The following is a 22251-nucleotide window of genomic DNA, read 5'->3' as shown; positions in this document are numbered from 1 at the left end:
ATAAATTATTATGTGGTTGTGTTTTTAGTAGTATTTTTTAGAGTGGGGTAATTTTTGATACTGTTTATTTAGGCAGATTCTTTATTTTAAAGAAATAAAAGCAAGCAAAAAGGATTCAGACACATTAGGTGAATTTCTCCTTCCCTCTTCGAAAACCTCAGCGAAATTCTTCAGCCGTAAAAACAGTATAGGTATAAAATATATCATGTCAGTATTAAATGAATTACTTATTTTGACAGTGGAACATTATGTAGTTAAAGCACTAATTTTCAGTTTGGTAGAAATTTTAAATTTCAATTAACTAAATATGTTTCGCAATTTAATTAAACATAAAGTTATGACACATCCAAAACCGTATGCAACAAGATATTAAATTCCCCTTCAATTTAAAATATAAATAAATACCTAAATAAAACAATATCACAGTAAATAAATAAACTTTTGCAACAAACAATAGTACATAAGAATAAAGATGCACATGCTTATGCAATAAATAACTTCGGACAATCGAATCAATTCTATTTACATATAAATCGATTAAAAATGGCCTTCGTCCGTCATTTAACGTCACTTAAGATGTTATTCGTGAATAATACACATATTACTTTGTACATACATAATTAATTGTCTTTTATGGGTATAACGACTTATATGGGTAGCCCATAAGATGCATCCAACAGTGTTGCTATTAATAGGGCGATAAACTTCCCTTATTTAAAATCATGAACGAAAAAATCCTTTTTTAAAATGGTTAAGGCATATTATGTTGAGTTTTAACGATAAAGAATAAAGAGTGGCTAGATTTGGTTTGACTGAGGCCAATAACATATTTTTTTACACTCTTTAAACAGAATTTTATAATTTTATTTCGTCCCATAATAAACTTATTTTTATGATTAATATGTAGAGCAGCATTGTAATAAATAAAAAATACAGTAAATGTAAAGAATCCTAAAATATCCATATATCAAGAGCAAAAACTACAAAGTGACAAAACTACGTGTGTAAACAAAAGCCGTTAACTTTTTGTCCGTATCACATTTCATCGCCAGAATCAATTTTCTAAGAACACAAAAAAAGGTCGCATTTATTTTCTTCATGGCAACACTGCTAGCCAAATCTGTACAGTAAGACAATACTATATTCATTGTTGACAACATTAATTGAAATTTATTACATCTCACATACGATTCGGGCCATAAAGTGACACTTACGACTGTCAGCTGTCAAATAAAATTTGAACTTTAACTCTTAGGTCATAAAGTTGAGATTTGTTAGTTTGGTTGTGTGGTTATTGTTTCTTTTTGGAGTTGAGGGTTAATATTTTATTGTAGACGGCCAATCGAAGATAATGCTTGCACTCATGTGATTTGAGACAATCTTGCGCCGGTTTGTTTGATTGAATTATGTTGGTTCATCTCGATTGTTTGGATAAAGTCATTTGTCTCACAGTTGTAAATAGATAATAGGCAGTATCTTGACAATGTTGTTTAGAAGCTGTTGACAACTGAATTGGGGTTCCGTTGTCAAATTATTCGTTCTCAGATGTTGCAGAAATGTTCGCGATTTTAAACTTGACAGCGCCAAAAAACCTCCTCTTCTAACATTTGAATATTCGATAAGTTCTGAAACTATTTTCAAAAAAAGCTTTTATACATTTTCTAATTGCCTTTTAATATTTCATAGCCAGTTTAAAGTAGATTCAACCTCATTTTCAAAATCAAAAAATGATCTAAAAAGCTCATTACGTCACATCCTATCAAAAAAAAAAACTTCCTGCGAAAGTTTACAGACTTTGAACCGGGTCATCATAATATTTTCATTGCTAGGCTAGAAGTATGAATCACTTTGATTGGTACAGTATATTAGTACATTATTATGATTAATGTTTCCACGGTCATGTGGGAATAAAACCGAAATAGTTTACATGAATTTAACGGGGAATAATAGTGGTTATTTATCTCTTTTTCTTGAAATAATTCGAGCTTTAGAATCTACAGTGACCTAATAAGCTTAGCTTAGCAAGTTAATTTCAGTATCTGCTACAGTATCTTGTTAGAACTATGATGTGGTTTCTAAGACTACTAAACCGTTTTAATTTTAAATAAATTCTTTTTAAATAAAAAGAAAAGGTGCTTTACTTCATGCATCAAAAGATCAATTTGTATCAAAATAAAGGTATTTAAAAAGTTTCATCAGAAGCTTTAAATTCTACAACTTTACATGTATACACATATTATTAATCATTTCATTTCATCATAGATTGCGCGCGCGCATATCAGTATGAAAAATTGGAATCTTTACAAGTCTGTCGCTATAGGACAGTTTTGCGTCACATTTCTAAGAAATTACATAAAAACTTCGTCGACTATTTTTAATGGTCGTTGCCAATTATAAATTAACAGGATGTCGCTGTTAAGAAAAACAAATTAATCAAATGAATTAAAGAACGACAAGATTCACAGCTATATTATAATAATGCACTAATTATGTTTGAAGGAATAGTTATATGTATTATATAAAACAAAACATGTAATTAATAAATCACATTCGAACCATTCTCATGATTTACTGTTTCACTAGGCGAGAGTTGCAAGAAAAATGCTCTAGCAGTTTCTAAGTTTTTCGCAAACAAACTGAATGACTTTGTTTTACACTGATGTAATAATATGTCCTTTCTAAAGTACAAAGTATATAAAAAAAACAAGACTCAGTTTTATACCAAGCATCATAGTAATGTCGAAATATGTCTGATATCAAATAGGTATTTTTAAACATACATCCTTTCCAAACTAGCTATAAACTCAGTAAACAAAACAAGCCAAAATCACATAAAGACGACAACAAAGAATGTTGTAATAACATTTACTGCTTTTTTATGGGGTCGTGATCTGACCACACATTAGTGTCCTAATGGTCGTGACTCGCAGTCACCCTACTGTGAACGATTTGTGATAAAAGTTAGGAGGAAATACTTTTTAGATGGTGTTTGGAAGTATAAAAGTACCTACTTAAATCAGGAAATACGTTGCTAGGCGCCAAGTCACCGCTTCTGGAGTACTTACATCAAGGGTTCTAGAAGGAACTAGTAGGTGGGTTTATGTCGATAAAAGTTTGACATTCCATGCGCTGCACCCACAGCCACAGATTAGTTGATAGTTCACAGAGCTCTTCATACAACATTGGACATATTTTGGGCTATATTTTATGGGTAGAGACATTCGCCCTAAAAATAGTTTTTAACTTCAAAAATCTAAATGCCGAAAATATAGATTTTATCACAAGAGGCAAAGTAGTGTTCCCGCCTAGTCTTGCATAAGTATCTGATTCAAAAATATAAAGCTCTAGATTATTTGAGGTATTACTGAATTTTATGTAAGATCATATCTAGGTATCCGAAAATCCCTTATCTCTCAAATAGTAAAAGCCCTTCGTATTAATATTCCCTCTTCATATTAGCTACATGAGTGCTACAGTTACTCGTTGGCCGATGGCTACTCAATTATGCATGTCTTATAAGCTGATACGTCAATCATAAGCTTTGCCTTCCATTAGAGTGGGGGCTTGGTAGGGAAGAGAGCGATAGCGATGTGAGGTTCTCGGTTTAGAGTTTGTCATATGGTTAACTTTTAGAGATTTTGAAGAAAATTAAGTAGGTACTACGTATATGATTACGAAAAATATTTTTGTTAGCCGTGCTGGCCTTGCCACTGTGCCACTGTAATCATATTCTACTTTTTAAAAGAATTGCGAACTCAGAAAGTTTTATGATTGAAAAAAATCTATAGTATGTGATTTATTGAAAGCTTGTGCAGATTTAACGCTCTTTCGAATCTACATTATTTTTCAAGATTTTGTACATATTTCAAATAAAAAACAATTACCCACGAAACATGATTTTTCCTCTATGCGCTACCGCCTCCGCTCCGCTACTCTGTCTACCGTCCTTTATAAAGCGTCTTCATATAACAAGTGCACGTTCAAGCGTTATCATTCGCGCACCGTAGCCACTAGGAAGCGATGATGTATGGCCGGATATTGCTATTCGTTTGACCCATTACGTCGCTGGTTATCTGCGCCTGCGATTGGCGGGAACTAAGATTATGTAAGCGTGAATGTGTGGTCCTTTAAGATGGATTTGTGTGATGGTATCCAGAACTCTTGTGCGGTCTAGAGACTCAATATCAAGCTACATTTATCGGTACACACAATAGGGTATTACATGCATTTTTGAAATATATCTTAAATAAATTCTTTAGTCTTAATATATCTCTAAAAAATTAAAAATATTTTTTTTTCTCACGTTATGTACGAATATAAATTAATTGTTTTATCATAATTTCAAATTTCGCGCGTATTTCGCGAAAACGCGGCACACAACGGACGCCATGATTGTGTTTTGGTCATGACGTCATTACGTTAGTAAACAAACTACAGCTGTCAGTAATACATATTTTGATATGTATTGAAAATTTTAATAATGAGTAATTATGCTCCGTATCGTTGGTGTGTTGTTTCTGAATGTGAGAACACTAGTGTAAAAACACCAGACAAATTATGGATTCAAGTACCAGTGGATATAAATATGAGAAACACTTGGTTAAAAGTTGCGAGACGAGATCCCGGACTGTTATCAGATAAAGGACATTGTTCAATTTTGGCCTAAGAACCGATGTGAATATAAATTATACTATAATTTTCATTTAATTTTTTATTGTTTGAAACATATTTTCGTTTTCCACGGACACTTCAAATAAATAAATTCCAAATAAAAAGTTGGGTCACAATTATTGACGCCTTATAAAATGTTTCCGTCAGCCAGTGCTGCCAGTTTCGGAAGTTTTCGCGATTTCGGTAAATACGGACCGAATTGAGAACCTCCTTTCCGAAGTCGGTTATTAGAATTAGTTGCTAACACTTTATTCATTTAAATACCTAAATTGACTAGCTAGAAAAAAACTAGTATTCTATATGTTTTAAGCGAAATCGCGAATTTCTAGCTTGGCATTCGAGTAGGATTATAGTTTTCGTAATTGGCAACACTGGTGTACTTCAGTCAGTTTGCTAGAAGTCAGTTTGATTGCTTTGCGACTATCGTTTCTTTTGTGATTTTCTATGCGTTTCATGGTTTTATTCTAACAACTTTGGCTTGATTACGGACTCCGATTAGATTGCGTACTTGGTAGACTCGGCTGTGTGTAAAGGACTGGATTTTCCTGGCATTTTCGGATATTGCTCTGTCTGTGATCGAATTTAGTTGTATTATAATTACAACAATGGATGCAGAATATAGTATATTGTATACATTGTGGATCTGCTGGAGGTTCTTTGGTATTAGAAAACGAAGATATACTTCGTTGCATACAACAATGGACTGTTCCCCGTATGGTAAGTGGTCTACGAAAGTGTTTTTCTAATTTTGATAAGAATGTTACTACCTACTTATGTTCTCATAAGCACACAATTTCTCGGTTTTCAAATTAATTGCCACAATTGCAAGTTACTTGACATTTACTAATGTTTTATTGTATTTATTTATTACAGGTTGAAGCTCATGACCTTATATGTACGACGTGTTGGTCTGAAGCAGTCGAGCATAATAAGATGCAATGCACTGTTGGACGCAATTGTGTACTTTGTAAGAAGCTTCTACCATCAGGCATTACTGTTGCAATTGTATCGTTGGGCGTAGAACAGTGGGCTGTTGTGCCCACATAATGACTATAATTTGGTATTAAAGCTGGGCGAGATACCCCCTGCCCAGTTCTTAGATAATATATTATTGAGAAATATTGATGATTAAAAACCTTTAATTGAATATAAATATTGTTTTTATTGCACATCCTCGAAAACCTCTTTCATTGTTATTGGTAAACCTTACTTTAGCTGTTAAATTATTTTGTGTGGTAATGACATTTTTAGTATGGTCTGTGCCTTCTTGGTAATAGACCGCGGGTTCGATTCCCGCCTTATGGCATGTAGATAGCTAGGTAACTGTCTAATATAAAAGTAGTAACAATCATTTAAATAAATAATTCTCCATCGTAATAACATCGATTTTATGAATTGTGGTGAATGGAACTCTTCCATTTTGGATACTTATGCGTTTTATCACAAATCCAAAGTGGATTCACTATATATTAAGAAACGTAACGTTGAAAGCAAAAGCGTTTAGGTAGTTGTTTTTCATACAAATTCTAAGCATTTATGAAAACTAGTCAGTCACACGCCCCGTCTTCGCACGGTGGCAATGTAAAACCTTGGTGTAAACCTCCCTCCTCCTTCCTCTTGACCTACTCTATCTATTAAAAAAAATCGCACCCAAATCCATTGCGTAGTTTTAAAGATCTAAAGCATTCATAGGGACAGACAGAAAATGCAACTTTATAAAATGATCATTGTCAAAGAATTCTCTTAAACTTGACTAGGTACTATCTCTTTTCCTAGATCTAGAAGAGAACATATAGAGCTGCACATAGTGTTGTTGATATTTTGTATAGTGTAGTTTGATTTTTAATTAATACTAATCTGATATTTCACGCAAGCTTGGTTATTTTTTATTTATAACCTCAAAATATTAACTTTTTTCGTAATTATTTTAGTTTCCTGAAGTGTCCGTTCGTGAAAACTTATTTCATAGGATTCCATATAATTTAAAGAGTTTATAGAAGTCACTTTCCATTGGAACGGTTCTTAGGCAGAACATGTATGGAGCCGGAACAATGTCCTTTCGTTTATACTTTTGTGAAGATCACTTTGATGTAAGTAACTGTATTAACATTACCTATTTAATGAAATATACTCTTTAATGATAGGTTAACTACTTCAAGAATCAATACTTTGGGAAATGTGGATAATATTTAGAGGTTATACACTTTTGTTTACTACCGTAATGACGTCATTAGCATGGCGGCGACATTTCGTAGTGTTCAAAGACAGATAAAAAAACCTAAAAACTTTAAACTGCAATAAAAAATATATTTATGTACCTTACGAAGTGAAACTAACATTTCCCGATTGCTTTTCCTCTAAACAATCATTGTAATACACTTTTAATTTTTTTCTCATCTAGACTAAAATACCCTATTATCAGAATTCTTCATAGGCGAAGAGTTTAGTTCACAATTATTAAAATGTGATGAAACTCAAAATGTTTAATTAATTTTTTAGGGCTTAAAAATGCTGTTGTCGCTATTTGACTTTAAAGACAAGAAAGCTGTTAACAATTTTAATAAAGGTATATCGGAAAGGATATTTTTGCTTGATGTTTTAACAGGGACAACAAGCCAAACAATTTTTTAGTCCAAAAAACTTGCCAAACAACAAAACAGTCTAAAAAACTTAATTTTGCAGAATAGTCTTACTCTAACCCTTCGATGTTACTACACTAATAGGACGGCAAATCAATACGAAGGGAGATCAGACGCAAGACCGGTTGACGGGTTTACTCACTATGTAAGATACGGAGGTCAAGAAGTTAAGAGCGCGTTGATCCATCTATGGATTGATGGATTCGATTGCTGCTTGAACTCAGCAGATCAAGCTAGTTATAGTTATCGGCACGAATCTTGAGCTCTGACCTTCACCTGCGCAGAAGTAATTTATTGGGTCCCTTTTGTGGTATGAAGTGGCGGGCTAAAGCGGTGATTGGCCCGCAGTGCATCGCGTCATAGCCGTCACTCGGGATTGGTTCTTTGCTAATAAATTACTTCTGCGCAGATGTAGGTCAGAGCTCAAGATTCGTGCCGATAACTATTTCTATAGATATTGGTACTTTAGAAGTAAAGTGTCGATGTAGGTTGATAATCTCTAGGTAAACTAATTCAATTTTGAAAATCTGCAATAAAAAGGCACGAAAGTGAGCATTATCCTTGATAACCATGGCATGCACTTGTAATAAATGCAAAAATAAGTTATTTGTTTGTTATTCTTTGCATTATTTATCACAAAGACATGTGGTATCTTGGAGATGGAGAGATGTTACGAGAAGAAATACGAGAATAGTTTTAATATGATTATTAGGCTAATGGCGTTTACAAAACGCTGAGAAAGATTTAGGAATTTAGCCAGATCTAGAATAAGATGTAGACTAGAATAAGATGTAGCCTAGCAATAAACCCGAAATGTATCCCCAGTTTATTTTGATAGCAACGCATACAATTTGTTGCCGTAAATCTCAGAATAAACTGATTATGTTTATTTAACGTAATGTCTATATTTAAACTAATGATGCAATTGGTTTGCTTGAAGAATACCTAATAGTATAAACTAGAACTGTTATGTGGGTATCTAGGATTAGCCGGTATTCCGCTAGCTTTAATTATAATTTAGATTACAAACTTGTCTATTTACGTTTCAACGTATGTATGACACACTCTAGTTCGTTAGATATGTTTATAAATAAGGTGACTTACTTAATTACAAATTACTCGAGATAAGCTCGAACGTCATCTAAGATACAGTTGTAAAATCAAGCCCTAGTCTCCATGTAGGTCCTGCCGGGGTTGCGGGATTGTTCGAATGAGTTACCACGGCACCGGGATGAGTTTCTTAGTTAGTAGATTTTGATTTTGATTTGATAGATTATTTTACTAAAGTAAACATCATCTAGATAAGACTAGGCTAGGTTAGTATGGCTTAGCGTGTCATGCTATAATTCCTATGAGGTATCATGCCAAATATAGGGAAGCTTAGCTTTCAAATATCATGTTACAAATACTCCAATTAAATACGTTAAAGGTTATGGATCATGACCTCAATCCTGAGTTGGCAATTAAAGATCTTAGGCTGGTTTTAAACTTCGTGCAACCTGGTTATGGTATGTTAGTTTACCTATGCAATTTATTACTATTTTTCTCAAAAAACTACAACATTTTTTCTCTTGTATTCAATAATAAATTCTATAAGAATACATATGTATATTAGATAGGTACCAAGACTTCAAACAGGATACAACAAGTACCTTTTCAGGAGATAATAACCATACAGAGCTCAATGAATTTCCTTGAATTTTAATTGCTATCAAATGGGAATATTCTAATTTGTATGTGTGGTAGTAGGCCCTATTAGTTTTTATTCCGTCTATAGACTACGGGGCATGCATTGCATATGCTATGGGTATTTTGTATGTTACGAACTCGTATGCATATGACATATTAAATATAGGAGCTTCCTGAATAGTGGGGGGAAACGCTTGTCTAGATAACATCGATGAATTATAGGTAATTGTAACTGTAGCGTCACGGTTTTGTGTTGCCCGGGTAACCGGGTTGGGGAGGTCAGATAGGCAGTCGCTTTTTGTAACCTAGTACTCAGCTGCATCTGGTTAAAGCTGTCCCCAACATTGTTGGGAAAAGACTAGATAGATGATGCGTCACGTATTTTTGCTGAAGAAGCTGAGATGCACCTATTATTTTAGGAGTGATATCAAACCGTGATACATTTTTATGTTATGAATATAGCTTTCTAAAATCCCAAAATAAAGCCATCCGTAGATAATTAATATTAAAAACCAAGACCATGTCATGACCAATATAATTTAAAGAAACTATTGACTTATTAAGTTTCTCCAAAGACCTTGTCTTCAAAGCAGATGCTGAATTCTCACAGCACTACTCCAATTTTACATCGATATACTTGACCATATTTCATCGATTCTCCTCATCCCATCTCTAGCATCAACCAACACTCCACTACCGGGTTCACGGCCACGGGTTGACGTAACCATAACATGGTGATGACAACCATAGAGAATGTCAAATGCAGATCGCGGCTACTGAACTTCATTCCATTTTCAAATTCATGGTGCGTCACCATTTTATGTATTTGTACTGCGAAAATGCATGCGGACATATTGAATGTTTTGGAGTGGTGTTGATTTATGGCGATTTTGCTCTTGACATAAATTATGTAATATACAGTCAGAAAGAAAAACGTGTTAATAAGATTAAGGTCTGGGTGAGGCCCTTGCCCAGCAGTAAGACAATATCCAAACTAATATTATAAATGCGAAAGTAACTCTGTCTGTCTGTCTGTCTGTCTTTTATTCACGCCTAAACTACTGAACCGATTTGTGTGAAATTTGGTACAGACATAGTTTGAAACTTGAGAAAGGACATAGGATAGTTTTTATTACAAAAAAAAATTATTCCGGACATATAGCGCCATCTATTGGTCAAATCAAAAATCTGCTGGTAGTCACTATTCCACGCGAACGAAGTTGCGGGCAAAAGCTAGTAGGGAAATAAATATTAACATGAAAGTGACAGTTACCTATTTGTGGGAGACTTTTACGGTAAGATACACCATTTAACGATAACCGAACCGTTTTCAGTTGTCAAATCGCCGATTTGACCAACAGGCGGTAAGTAGGTATTGGGCTGGTTATGGATTGGTTATCGTTATAGTTAAATAGTGAAAGTCAAACTTAGTGATCAGGTGTTTTGTTATTTTGATCATGTACAATTTTTGTGGAATATTTATTACGTCTCATAGCCATTTCGCAAAGAATGATCACCGTTCGTAGAAACGACAATATTGACTAACCAATAATATAATTAGTCAATATCTACTCAAGCAATTATTATATAACAATCAAATCAATTACCGTTGATTAATAATAATAATTATTACATTATATTGGTTTATGATGTCCAGTGTTAAGTTCAACGCAGACAGAAGTGCCTATAACTTACGTACTTAAGGGTGCTACATTAGTTTATTTACTCGGCTTCACTTTTCTTTAAGAAACTCTTCACACTGCTGGATAACAAGTAACCTACAAGAGGCTTCATAGTACAATCGAGAGCCATTTATGTATATTTTAATAAAAATCGAATCTTAAAGTTACTAATTCTAATTACTGACCCCCGATTCTGCCCGTGCCAAGAGAACTAAATCCCGCATTCAAATAAAAGTAATTTATCACTAATACTATATATCTCCTTGCTTTACATTTTAATCGGTTTAGCCACTGTCACAAATAAACAAATGAAGAACTATTGTCAATTCTATTTATTAGTAAAGATACATCGTAGTGTGTTGGGTAATAAATAGAATAGCGTATCTCTTCCTGTCTCCTGTCGAGGATATGACGTAGGTAGACAATATGGCCGACTGGCCCTTAAAGACGTTTGATAGTGCACCTACCTACATTACTCATTAAGTAGCAACTCTTAGATATGTATAGTTTATTTTGTAAATTATATTATTGCATTTGTATTAAAAAGTAAGTAAACAAAGTACCTAATTTTGGTACCTATAGTGCTCGTCAAACTCAATGGCGGTTTGCAACTATCTTCCGAGCGCAATTACGCACATATGGCCAATAACCATCTCGCAAATCCTCCTCCCGGTTCCTAAAAAAGCTGATATTAAGTTTGGAACTATAAAACAGACTTATCTTCCGCGCCTTGAAATGGTACTGGGTACGCAAAAATGTCGCCATGTCGTCAGTGAGTAACAATCGATAACTTAAGAATTTATTAAAACTAATTAATTAGATACATGACATAACATCCATAACCTTAATAAATATTATCAATATTCAAGACTTCAGATTTTCAACACATCTGGCTTGACCGTACGAAAAAGAATGTACCTATGTAACGCAATTATGATTAAAGATTTTAGGCAGCCAGACTACCAGACACTGGCAATAATCCAATGAAAAAGAATAATGTTATTTTTTTTCTTTATTTTTGGTCTTCCGATTCGAAGCCCTACAAAGTGTGCCTATCTCGTGATTTTGTCAGTATGAGCAATGACCCCATTTTTTAGATGACTTACAGTTTGCGGTTTTCATAAAATTATTTATAAATAATGTTAAGTCAATACATAACAGCTGGACCACACACTATGCCAAGTTTTATGTAAAATTAGCAAATAAAATAAAATATTTTAAAATTCTTAATTTGAATTTCGTCAAAAGGGTGGTCTTTCATTTCGAAAGTCAAATCGCTAAAAAGTACAGACAACAAGAAACAAACGCGCACAGAATTCCAAATTTGAATTTGTATTTAGTTATTTTCATTGTCACACGCATTCTATTTTCGATCTGTATTCTATACGGCCAGTGTTCTGATTCCGTCGCTCTGCGTACTCGACCAACTATTTTTTACCGTAACTTAATTATAGTTTAATGTAAATTAGACCTTGTTGCATTGAATTAGGGCTGTGTTGTTTTTGTTAAGGTACCGATGTAAGTTTGTTACTATCAAGTATTAGTCTTCGGTCGGAAATTGAAAACTATTTTCGTCAGTTATTCTTCTTTTTTTGTCTGCAATGGAAGTAACATAATGATTCATTAAAAATACCTAATACTTTATATGATTTCTGGAGTATATCAAAGTACCTAAGTCTTGACGTCACAAAGTATCTTTAGCGCGAGGAACTTCGGATAAAACCTACAAACTCCATTTCGAATCTAGGAACTAAATCCCGATCATACTCTAACCGTTCAAAATTAGACTTTATTGTTATAGCATTAAGATATAATTCGCAACGATTTGCGGTTTGGCAGCTATCATTTATTGTTTGTTTCCTTGAAACCAGAGGAGAGTTATCCGGGAATGTTTTAGATCTACAGAAATCGAATATTTTAAGATATATTTTATTTTTATCCAAAGCACACATTACTCTAGGTAGGTACTTAGGTACTTTTTAATCATAAGAACAGTACAATTTAAAATTCGAACTTTGTTTAAACGCGGTCAAAACTCCATGAATCAGCCAGTAACTTGTGTTCTATTTTCAAAATCCAATGCTACAAATAAATGATTGATAGACTGACAAATAGTTGTTTACATAACTCTGTGGAACAACTCGCACTTGACCTATTTACTGGCTGACCTTAATGCGAGATTGTTTATCGTATAACTATTGGTATATTAATGCAAGTCTGTATGTAAGTGTTGAAAACTGCTGGATTGATGGAGATGCAGTTTAGTTGCAAGGGTAACTATTTCTTAGTCATGACTGTGAAATTATTAATAATTCATAACCATAGATAAGTATGTACATGTATAATCTTTTTACAAATTGTTATCTTAAAAAATATAAATCCCAATTTTAATAAATACTGTACATAAATTAGCTTATATTTATTTTTGAAAATGCTTCGAGATCAAGAAATATTAAAATCTTATTTAGAGTTTGTTTTCGTCAACAAGCTGAGCTTTTGGGATATTCCCATAATATCCCAAAATACAGCATTGCCTAGTTTTTGCTAAAAAACATGTTTTTGTGGAAACAAAATAATGCTCATTTCCTTGCCATTGGGTAATTCCCAGTTCAAAACACTGGAAGATTTTATTATCATATTTTTCAGTTGAAAAATATTTTCCCGTGGATAACAGAACCATAAAATACAGTTTTGAGCGATTATCAAATAACTTAGTATGTCTGTCTTGCCTAGGAGTATTGGGCACCCCGGGTAACTGGGTTGAGGAGGACATATAGGCAGTCGCTCGTAAGCCAATGCCATCATAGTTGGGAAAAAGGCTGGGCAGATGATAAGTAACCAAATTCAGAGCCTCTTTATTAGGAAATAGAAATAACATCAGCATAATATATTAAGAATTATATCTTCTATACGAGTCATAACGAAATTCCAAAGAATCCATTAGGAGAATTATCAGTTCAAAACCACCCACTAATGCGCAGCTACCACATCTCTAATGTATCGATATATCGATTGAACATTAATCGATTGTATTGGCATCGATCCTAATTCGATTCCCGTCTTGTACAAATGTAATATATTCTAAAGAACGTATGAATGTGATGCGAGAGTCACTTTGGAAATAGTTCACTCACTCCCCATTTAGTTAGTTGATAGGTATCATTCATTTGTTTTATTTTGAGCATTTTGAGTTTTCCATTTTGCGTTAATTTTGGTCAAAATAAGACTAACTATCATTCATTTACACTATATAACTGTTTTTTTTTTACGTTTTCATTCTTCTGAAATAACTGAAACCGTGTAAAGAATATTAAAATCATTTCATCTGTATTCAAAACCTATTTTTTCCAAAGAACCAACCGATCCACGGGAGAAAGGCAGTCATATACCACCTACTCACGTTTATGAAATCCATTTTTCTATACTCCAAAATGTTCTGTTTACCAAACACACAATACCCATGCAGTTATAAAAAGTTGAAGAACAATAAAACGTTCCATTATTTGAGTCACGCTCTAGAATAGAGGGTTTCTCAATAATTCTGATGTCTAATCGAGTCCGTGGGTGGTGTGCAGACCACACTTTTATATTTTGGACAGATCATCTGCCTAGCCTTTTCCCAACGATGTTAGTTGGCTGTCATTTAAACATCTTTGGCCGTCGTTACAGGTAGTCTGGAGTCAGTAAGCCTGACACCAGTCTAACCAAGGGGTATTGGGTTGCCCGGGTAACTAGTTGGGGAGGCAGTGGCAGTCGCTCCTTGTGGCACACTGGTACTCAGCTGCTTCCGGTTAGAGTGGAAGTCGACCCCAACATAGTTGGGAAAAAGGCTCGGGAGATGATGAAGAAAATTACCTACTGCGCAGCTAATTGACTAACGTAAGACTCCATGTAAGTTAGACCGTAGTGTAGTACCCATAACAGTACACTTTTATGTGTACGGAAAAAAACATTAAAAGATTTGAGATCTGAGAAAGTCTAAAGTATAATTTCAAAAACTATGATTCGTCTCATATAAAGAAACAGACAACTTTTACGGATCTAGCCTTTATGACTTTATATTGTTATGATCGAAATAAAAAAGTAATATGACTTCGAAGAAATCTGTGATGTCGTAAGAATAAACTTTATTTTTGCTTTAATATAAACTTTGGTTTGACGGTGGAGTTTTATAGCTTTTATTCACACAGATATTTTATGAAATATGTAAGTAACATTTAAGAATATCCTGAGTACTTCTGAGTATGAGGTCCTTCGTTGGCGGTATAATTTTAAAAGCAGTAATAGTAACGGCAGGTAAGTACAGAAGATAATAAAATGTTTCCTTCTTTACATACATTGCAACTTCATCTTTTAAGCATGAAGTTTAATGTTGATTAAGATTTTTTTACTGATTTTAGTTTACATTGATGTTCTAGCTGTCTGTACAGCTAACTCTCAGACTTTTAAGTTACGTTTTTACTCACTTTTGAGGTAAATTTTTACTAGTGCATAGGCTCAAATCGGGAGTGGATAAAGAAGTACTCAAATCACTCTGAAAAAGCATTTGACATCCGTGGTAATTTTTTTCCAGTTGCGTTATTTTGTGTCGAATCAATATTTGTCGTTTCTTCTTTCTTTCGGTAGCTGCCAGAACTAACAATAAAAAATAAAAAGACAAAAATGCCTACGTGTCCAAATTATTTAATTAAGGGCCGATTTTTCAATCATCAGATAAAATGCCTAATAACTATTCTAAGGAATAACGTTATTGGACTGTTTATACAGACGAATAGATGCTCGTCGATTTTTCATTAGTAATTTATTGCATGAATAACGTTTTGATCCAATATTTCAACTCTAGCATTTTAAGCTTTTGAGAAGTGAAACAAATATATCGCTAAGCAATGCATTAGACAGAGACAGACTTTTTTCTATCCTGTCAAATTATCCGTCTATAATTTTTAGGTTAAAAATAGCCAGTTCAGTTTGAGTTGTTTTTGATTTTGTGAAAAACATAAAGTAAAATAATGGAAAACAAAAAACGAGAGCGCTCAGCCAATTTTGATTCTGCTGAAATTCAGCTCCTAATTAATTTAGTGGCAAAATTTAAAAATATTGTTGAAAATAAAAAAACTGATGCCGTTACTAATAAGGATAAGGAGGCAGCCTGGAGGCAAATAGAAGAGAATTTTAACTCCTGTGGAGTGTCCACAAATGCCCGATCGTGGAAGACCCTCAAATTGAAATACGAGGGTATAAAAAAAAACACAAAAAAGAAATCTTCTCTGCAAAGGCAAGAGATGTACAAAACTGGAGGAGGGCCTTCAAAAGCTCCAGAATTCAGTGAAATCGATGAAAAGGTGCTTAGCATCTGCTCGAACATAACAGGACTTGAGCCACGTCACGACAGTGACACTATTTCAAGTAAGTATTGGCATGTTTTTGGTTACCAGTTACTATTTAAAGTGCAAAAGCTCACATGTAATAATATTTTTCAGAATCTACTCCTCTGGAAGAAGTTGAAGATAGTAATATTATTTTTGAAATAGAAGAAATACCAGAAAATTCATTCCAACCCCATCCAGTAGTTGATTTGGCCATCGGGGAAATTGTTGAGGACAATCAAAAAGGTATATGTCTATAAAAGTCAGATGTTCTTAAATTCAGTTATTTTATTTTAAGGAGCATTCTATGAGGCCATAATTTATAATTTATGCTTGCAGGCAGGTTGTAAGATTATAGTAGGGTACTACAGATTGTGTTTTGATATCTAATAATAAACCAAACAAATGAAACATGTTATGTTTAATTAGCCCATAAGCCCATACTAAATGTAGGTATACTTTCATGTAATGTATTGTATGTAATTGTTGTTGTATTACTTTCAGAAAATAATTGGGACAAATGGCACCCAAAGGCTTTAAAATCAAGGGTGTCCAATGTATTAAAACCAAATGTCTCCAAAGCTAGTGTCACCGCCAAACTAGACAAATTAAGCGAAGCTCGACTGGAGCTAGTACAGCTCCAAATGAAGACTGCCAAACTTGAGCACCAGTTTATGGAGGAGGAGCATAAACTGAAAATGTTGCATTTAGCTAATGATGAGAGAAGAAAAGAAGAATTACACTCATTACAATTAAAACAAAATGGGTGTAATTGTGGAGCAGTTCCAAATACCATGACTTAGATTTTTGTTCATTATTTTGAAAAATAAAAACTTGACTTTAATAAAATACCAATGTTTTTATTATGTAACATTAATTGAAAAAGAAATTGCACATATGATAAACATAAATTTCTATTGAATGAATATAAAGATTATATGTAGTAAAACTGTTGAAAAATTGAGCTTGGCTGCCCTAGATTATTCAGTAGGTAAGGCATGAAAATAATTTATTAAGATTAAGTTCCTAGTATGGCACCTTTCATCACCAGTAAAATCGGCTATAGCGGGTGGAAATATAGGCTGTGGTGGAATATGCAATTCTGGGTCCACTGGAGGTTCCTCCTCATTTTTTGATCTTGCCAAGTTGTGTAGTACAGCACAGGCTACAATCACATCTTGTGCAAGCGGCAGCCTACACCTTAATCCTATACTTAGGACTGGAAACCGTCTTTTCCAAACTCCAAAGCACCTTTCAATAACATTCCGTGTTCGAATTTGTGATTCATTATATAAAGTCTTAGTTGGTGTGTCTGGATTTTGAAAAGGAGTGAGTAGGTAATTAGTTAGTTCATAACCACTATCTCCAAGTATAATTCCATTGCCAAATTCACCATTCTCAAAGTGGTATTTCACATGTGAATTGGCAAATATCATGCAATCATGGGTAGAGCCAGGCCAACGTGCAACTATATCTTGAAACATCAAGTCTGCTGAACACATTGCTTGAACATTAAACGAAAAGAATCCTTTTCTATTCCTGAATTCTTCTGCAGTGTTACCACCAGGCGACTGAATCCTAATATGGGTGCCATCTATAGCCGATACTACTCTAGGGAATCTGGCTATTTTATAAAATTCTAGTTGAGTGCTTCTGATGTCTTCGTCACTTCTTGGCAAGTTTATGAATATTGTTCTTAAAGATGCTATAGCTTCAGTAACTTTTTTAATAATACGGCACATAGTGGAACTATGAATACCACCAAAATCACCAACAGTTATGTAAAAACTTCCAGTGGCATAAAATCGCAGTGCAATTAATAACTGCAACATGGGTGAAATACACTGATTTCTGAAACAAATAAAAGCCCTTATTTTAACTGATATTGTAAGTACATACATAGGTAAGCACTATCTTACATCACGGAAAGTGCGATATAACAGCTTACCGCTTACGTACCTTTCTGTTTGGTGCTTGATTTTATTTTCAATTAGGGAAAGTAAATATTGCACCGACTCTTTCCGAAGTCTGAATCTGCGATGAAATTCTTTTGAATCCCAAATCCTAAAGTGATCAGGCCTTGGGCGGATTATTCTTTCTTTTCTTTCGGGTGGATTTATATATTCATTTATTATAGTCTCTTCTTCGATAGCCAAGTCATCAATATTATCGAAAATATCCATAATAAATTGTTAATAGCGCAAGAAATAACTTTCAGGCCTTGGGCGGATTATTCTTTCTTTTCTTTCGGGTGGATTTATATATTCATTTATTAAAGTCTCTTCTTCGATAGCCAAGTCATCAATATTATCGAAAATATCCATAATAAATTGATAAATTGTTAATAGCGCAAGAAATAACTTCAAACTAAAACGTCATCTGCGTCAAATTATCAATCGAATAGTACTTACCTGGCGGTCAAGGCGGCAAATAAATTAATTCCTCAGATAAGGATTTATTCGTCCAATAGGTCTTACTCGACCATTGAAAAATTCATCAACTTCGCTATCTCTCGAATATACCCTATCTGTTTGTTTATCTGACAATTGAAAAATCGGCCCTAAGGCACATGCCACGCCTGCAAAGGGCGAGATTAAGGGTAATATCTTCATTGTGATCTGTCTGTCCGTTTTTTTGTTCCTACCTACAGAACCACGTGTTCCGCACACGTTAGTACCGGAAAGAATAGTGGTGGCTACGAAGTGTGGAGATGCTGTTGGTGATATTTTGGTTTGATGTTAAAAATATTTTTTGGAATGTATTTTGAATAAATTATAAAATAGCAGTAAGATACTTCAGTGTTGGGTGATCTAGTAATAAAATAGTACTGTAGTTTTGGCGGTTTTTTATATTTATGGTTATATAAATGGTTGTTTTTTCTACTGTATTTTAAAGTAATTCCATTTCCCGCCTATAATATCCATGTCAGATACAACTATATAAGTAGATAAGAGAAAAGAGAACATAAAGAAGTAGAACATGCAAAGTAAGACATATGTTATACGATATCAAACAAAATATAAAAACATCAGTTAAATACCAAAACACATCTATATTATTTTACAATCAATCAGTAACTAACACTGAAAAATCCCTTATCTTTTTACAATTCGCAATAAAATTCACAATCTTCTCACAAAAGACACCCAAAATTTTGCAATACACAGCGTACTCCACAGATTTCTCTATTCGTTAAGGCACAAAAACACATTGTTTGCCACGTGTTAAGCGTTAGGACGCCGGCTGAATGCTAAAAGGGACACTGGTTCGATTCCCGCTCGAACATCTTCCTTGCCTGCCTTTGTAAAGATTTATTTATTACTTGAATGTTTCCTTTTTTTGTTCGTTTTTTTTTTTTCTAGTAAAGACAATGTTCTTTTATTGTTGGTATTTGTCAGTTGACATTTTTGGATTTTTGAGAAGGAAATGGTGAAATGTGTTTGAAATTAATTAAAATGCGAGGTTATGTTTATTTTATTTTAATGGCTGGTCAGAGGTATCTTTGAGTTACCCCTACTGTAAAATATGTTTTATATAAATTATTAGACAAAATATACTTCCCAGGTAAATAAGGATAGAAAGATACACGTTACAGTAAAAAGTTTTAGCTACTTAGGTACTCTTAATTATAATAAGACGAAGATATCACTGATAATATTTCCTCAGGTCCCTGTTCAGTATGTTTAAATTTATTTATTATAATTATAACAAATTATCAATTGTTTTCTGTAGGTAATTTTTTTTTATATTTAGTAACGTAATACGCAGAGAGAAGCGGTGATTCTATCATCGTTCTTAAGTACATAAAATAAATTCCCGCCAATTCCCATCTTATTAAAATTCAATTCCAAGAAAAATAGTACTTTATCTAATCACACCCAAAAACAATACTAAGAACACTGACTCATATACATTATGAAACTAATTACGTTTTCATATAAATGCCGCCAGTCTATATTTAATTATATCTTAAAATAACAAATCAGCTTACCCGCTTCTGGGAATGAACACAATTCCTTCGAGTATCCGCAACGTCACAAAATGTCACTGTAGACTCCAAAATATAAGTTTTTAACACAAAACGTCACTAAAAGTTGAGATACACAATCACTTTGACACAGTCACATCAAAAGTTCAGCTCCGTACGTGAAAATTCGATTAATGTTCGACATTCGCAGACGTCCGCACGCATCGAGCTTTGCAAGAAGACTGAATAGTCTGTGCGCGAGAGCTTTCAGCGGTGCGCGTGCGCTGTAATTTTAACCACGGTGGAAAGCGCGCGCGTACACCTATCTCCCTCACTCTTATAGTGAAAACTGTGCTTGTTTTATTTCTGTCCTTGTTTGATCGAAGTTGGTGCGTGAAAATCGTGGAAAACTGAAGTAAACAGAGCGTTTGCGTGGCATTACGTAATCGGAGTTGCATTTATGATATATCTTGTCTTGTGATTAATGTATTTTCACTGTTTTTCATACGTTTTGTTAATGTTGGCTTATATTCAATGATATGGTACCGGAGACACGGTTTTTTGTGCGAAGTAGCGCGTATTTTCATTGAGAAAATCGGTTATCTAAATGTGTTGATGTTAGCATGATGATTATCAGCTCTGTAGGTATCTGAATATAAAATGAAGTTTTCTTGTTTTACTAAATAAGTAAATAGGCCTCTTGAATCGGTTTTATCCCTTACAATAAGTGTTTTTGTGACTAATTTAAAATTGTGTACGAAATCACGATCGAAATCTAGTAGATACATAAAATTAATTAGAATTAATTATATTTTATACTCGTCTTCGTCCATGGATAGAAAGTAGCAAAAACCATCCAGTAGGTAATTTTAGTAGAATTACACAGATTGCAGAAAGCAGAATCAGCTATTATTATTTAGAATACAATAATAAAGTTATCCTAAAAACCATGTTTCAATATTATATTAATTTTCTAAGCATTACATTTCACTGCTGAGTAAGTACCAATATGTAACCCCGGATAAATTCAGACAATACATATAATCCTTCCGTGGTTTGTACATAAAATTGCCTTAAAAGTAGTTATTGAAGAATAAATAGTAAAAGCCAATAGGTCAGGGATGGTGAACCTTTATTGACTTACGTGCCAAATTAAATAAAAAACACAATGATAATTATAGAGGCGTGCCTTTATGGCAAATACTCAGTTATCAGAATAAGTAGAAGATTATAAAGAAGTAATTTGTTTAGATGGGCTTATTTTCATAGAATATTTTAACAGTAATGCTCAGATCTCCAAATAAAATAGGCTCTATTCTGAATATGGGAAGTAGTTCCTATGTGGTCCGATTGAATCCACGAGAAATATTTAATAGTACGTCGTTATGGTCATAATTACAATTGAAAACTTGCAAAATAATGGCGTGCCCAAATTATTTACCTGCGTGCCACCACGGGCACGCGAGCCATTGGTTCGCCATCCCTGCAATAGGTTAAGTATTGTATTAACATTTATATATTACTAAGTTTATATTAAACTCTCTCTTGAAATAAGTCACCATTAGTCTAGCGAAGTAATATTTTAAAGCAACTGTGTATCTTTGTCAAAAACTCGAAAACAGTACATTTGACAGTTCTTTTGCGAAATATTTTCAGATTACAAAAATAATATATCTTTCCTTCTGCTAATAAAGAAAGAAGTGTATACTTGCCTAAATAAATAGATCAATTTTCAATTTTCAATTGACCTGTAAGATTATAGTAAGATTTCAAACTGTTCTACAATGACGGTCCGATAAATAAGAATACATTTCTACCTTATTATATTATTCAAATATAATATTCTATTTTCTAGTCCATACTATAACACAAAATACACCTTAACACTATCTTTACGTAGTGTATTAACACAACAAAAGCGGAATACACAGCGAGATGTCAGTTTATGCTAATATTATCGCTATCCACTATTATTCTTATTAAATACTGTATTTATGTACATTGATATAGTCCGTTTATATAAAACTCTCTCTTGAATAAGATAGCATTATTGTTACCAAGCAATAATATTCTACACCATAACATCTGTTATTTCTATCTTAGTATAAAAACCTGGCTGTTTTCGGACATAACAATTTATTTAAGAAATTATTTTCCGGTTACAAAAGCAAATGAGTATCCTTAATAATGACGGTTATTGTTAATTCTGCAAATTGGTAAACACTTATGTAGCCCTA

General features: G+C 33.5%; 3 protein-coding genes across 4 annotated transcripts in view; 1 reads left to right on the top strand and 2 right to left on the bottom strand.

Moving 5' to 3' along the window:
* Positions 1–20252, bottom strand: part of LOC124640580 (fibroblast growth factor receptor homolog 1-like) — a 103095-nt gene extending 82843 nt beyond the window's left edge. For both annotated transcript variants that reach the window (XM_047178402.1, XM_047178401.1), the window contains exon 1: positions 20039–20252. The gene's annotated coding sequence lies outside the window, so the exon portion shown is untranslated. The remainder of the gene's footprint in view (positions 1–20038) is intronic.
* On the top strand, positions 15362–16896 carry LOC124640583. Its single transcript, XM_047178404.1, has 3 exons — positions 15362–16087; positions 16162–16293; positions 16552–16896. The coding sequence occupies exons 1-3, from the start codon at positions 15691–15693 to the stop codon at positions 16848–16850; spliced, it is 828 nt and encodes a 275-aa protein (XP_047034360.1). The 5' UTR covers positions 15362–15690; the 3' UTR covers positions 16851–16896.
* Positions 16887–18618, bottom strand: LOC124640582 (putative nuclease HARBI1). Its single transcript, XM_047178403.1, has 2 exons — positions 18007–18618; positions 16887–17898 (listed from the first exon to the last, which is right to left on the bottom strand). The coding sequence occupies exons 1-2, from the start codon at positions 18228–18230 to the stop codon at positions 17028–17030; spliced, it is 1095 nt and encodes a 364-aa protein (XP_047034359.1). The 5' UTR covers positions 18231–18618; the 3' UTR covers positions 16887–17027.
* Positions 20253–22251: the final 1999 nt, after the last annotated feature.

The sequence above is a fragment of the Helicoverpa zea genome, chromosome 21, assembly GCF_022581195.2.
Source record: "Helicoverpa zea isolate HzStark_Cry1AcR chromosome 21, ilHelZeax1.1, whole genome shotgun sequence".
Taxonomy (NCBI): Eukaryota; Metazoa; Arthropoda; class Insecta; order Lepidoptera; family Noctuidae; genus Helicoverpa; species Helicoverpa zea.
The sequence above is the reverse complement of the archived record's forward strand: the minus strand, read 5'-3'. Positions and strand labels throughout refer to the sequence as shown.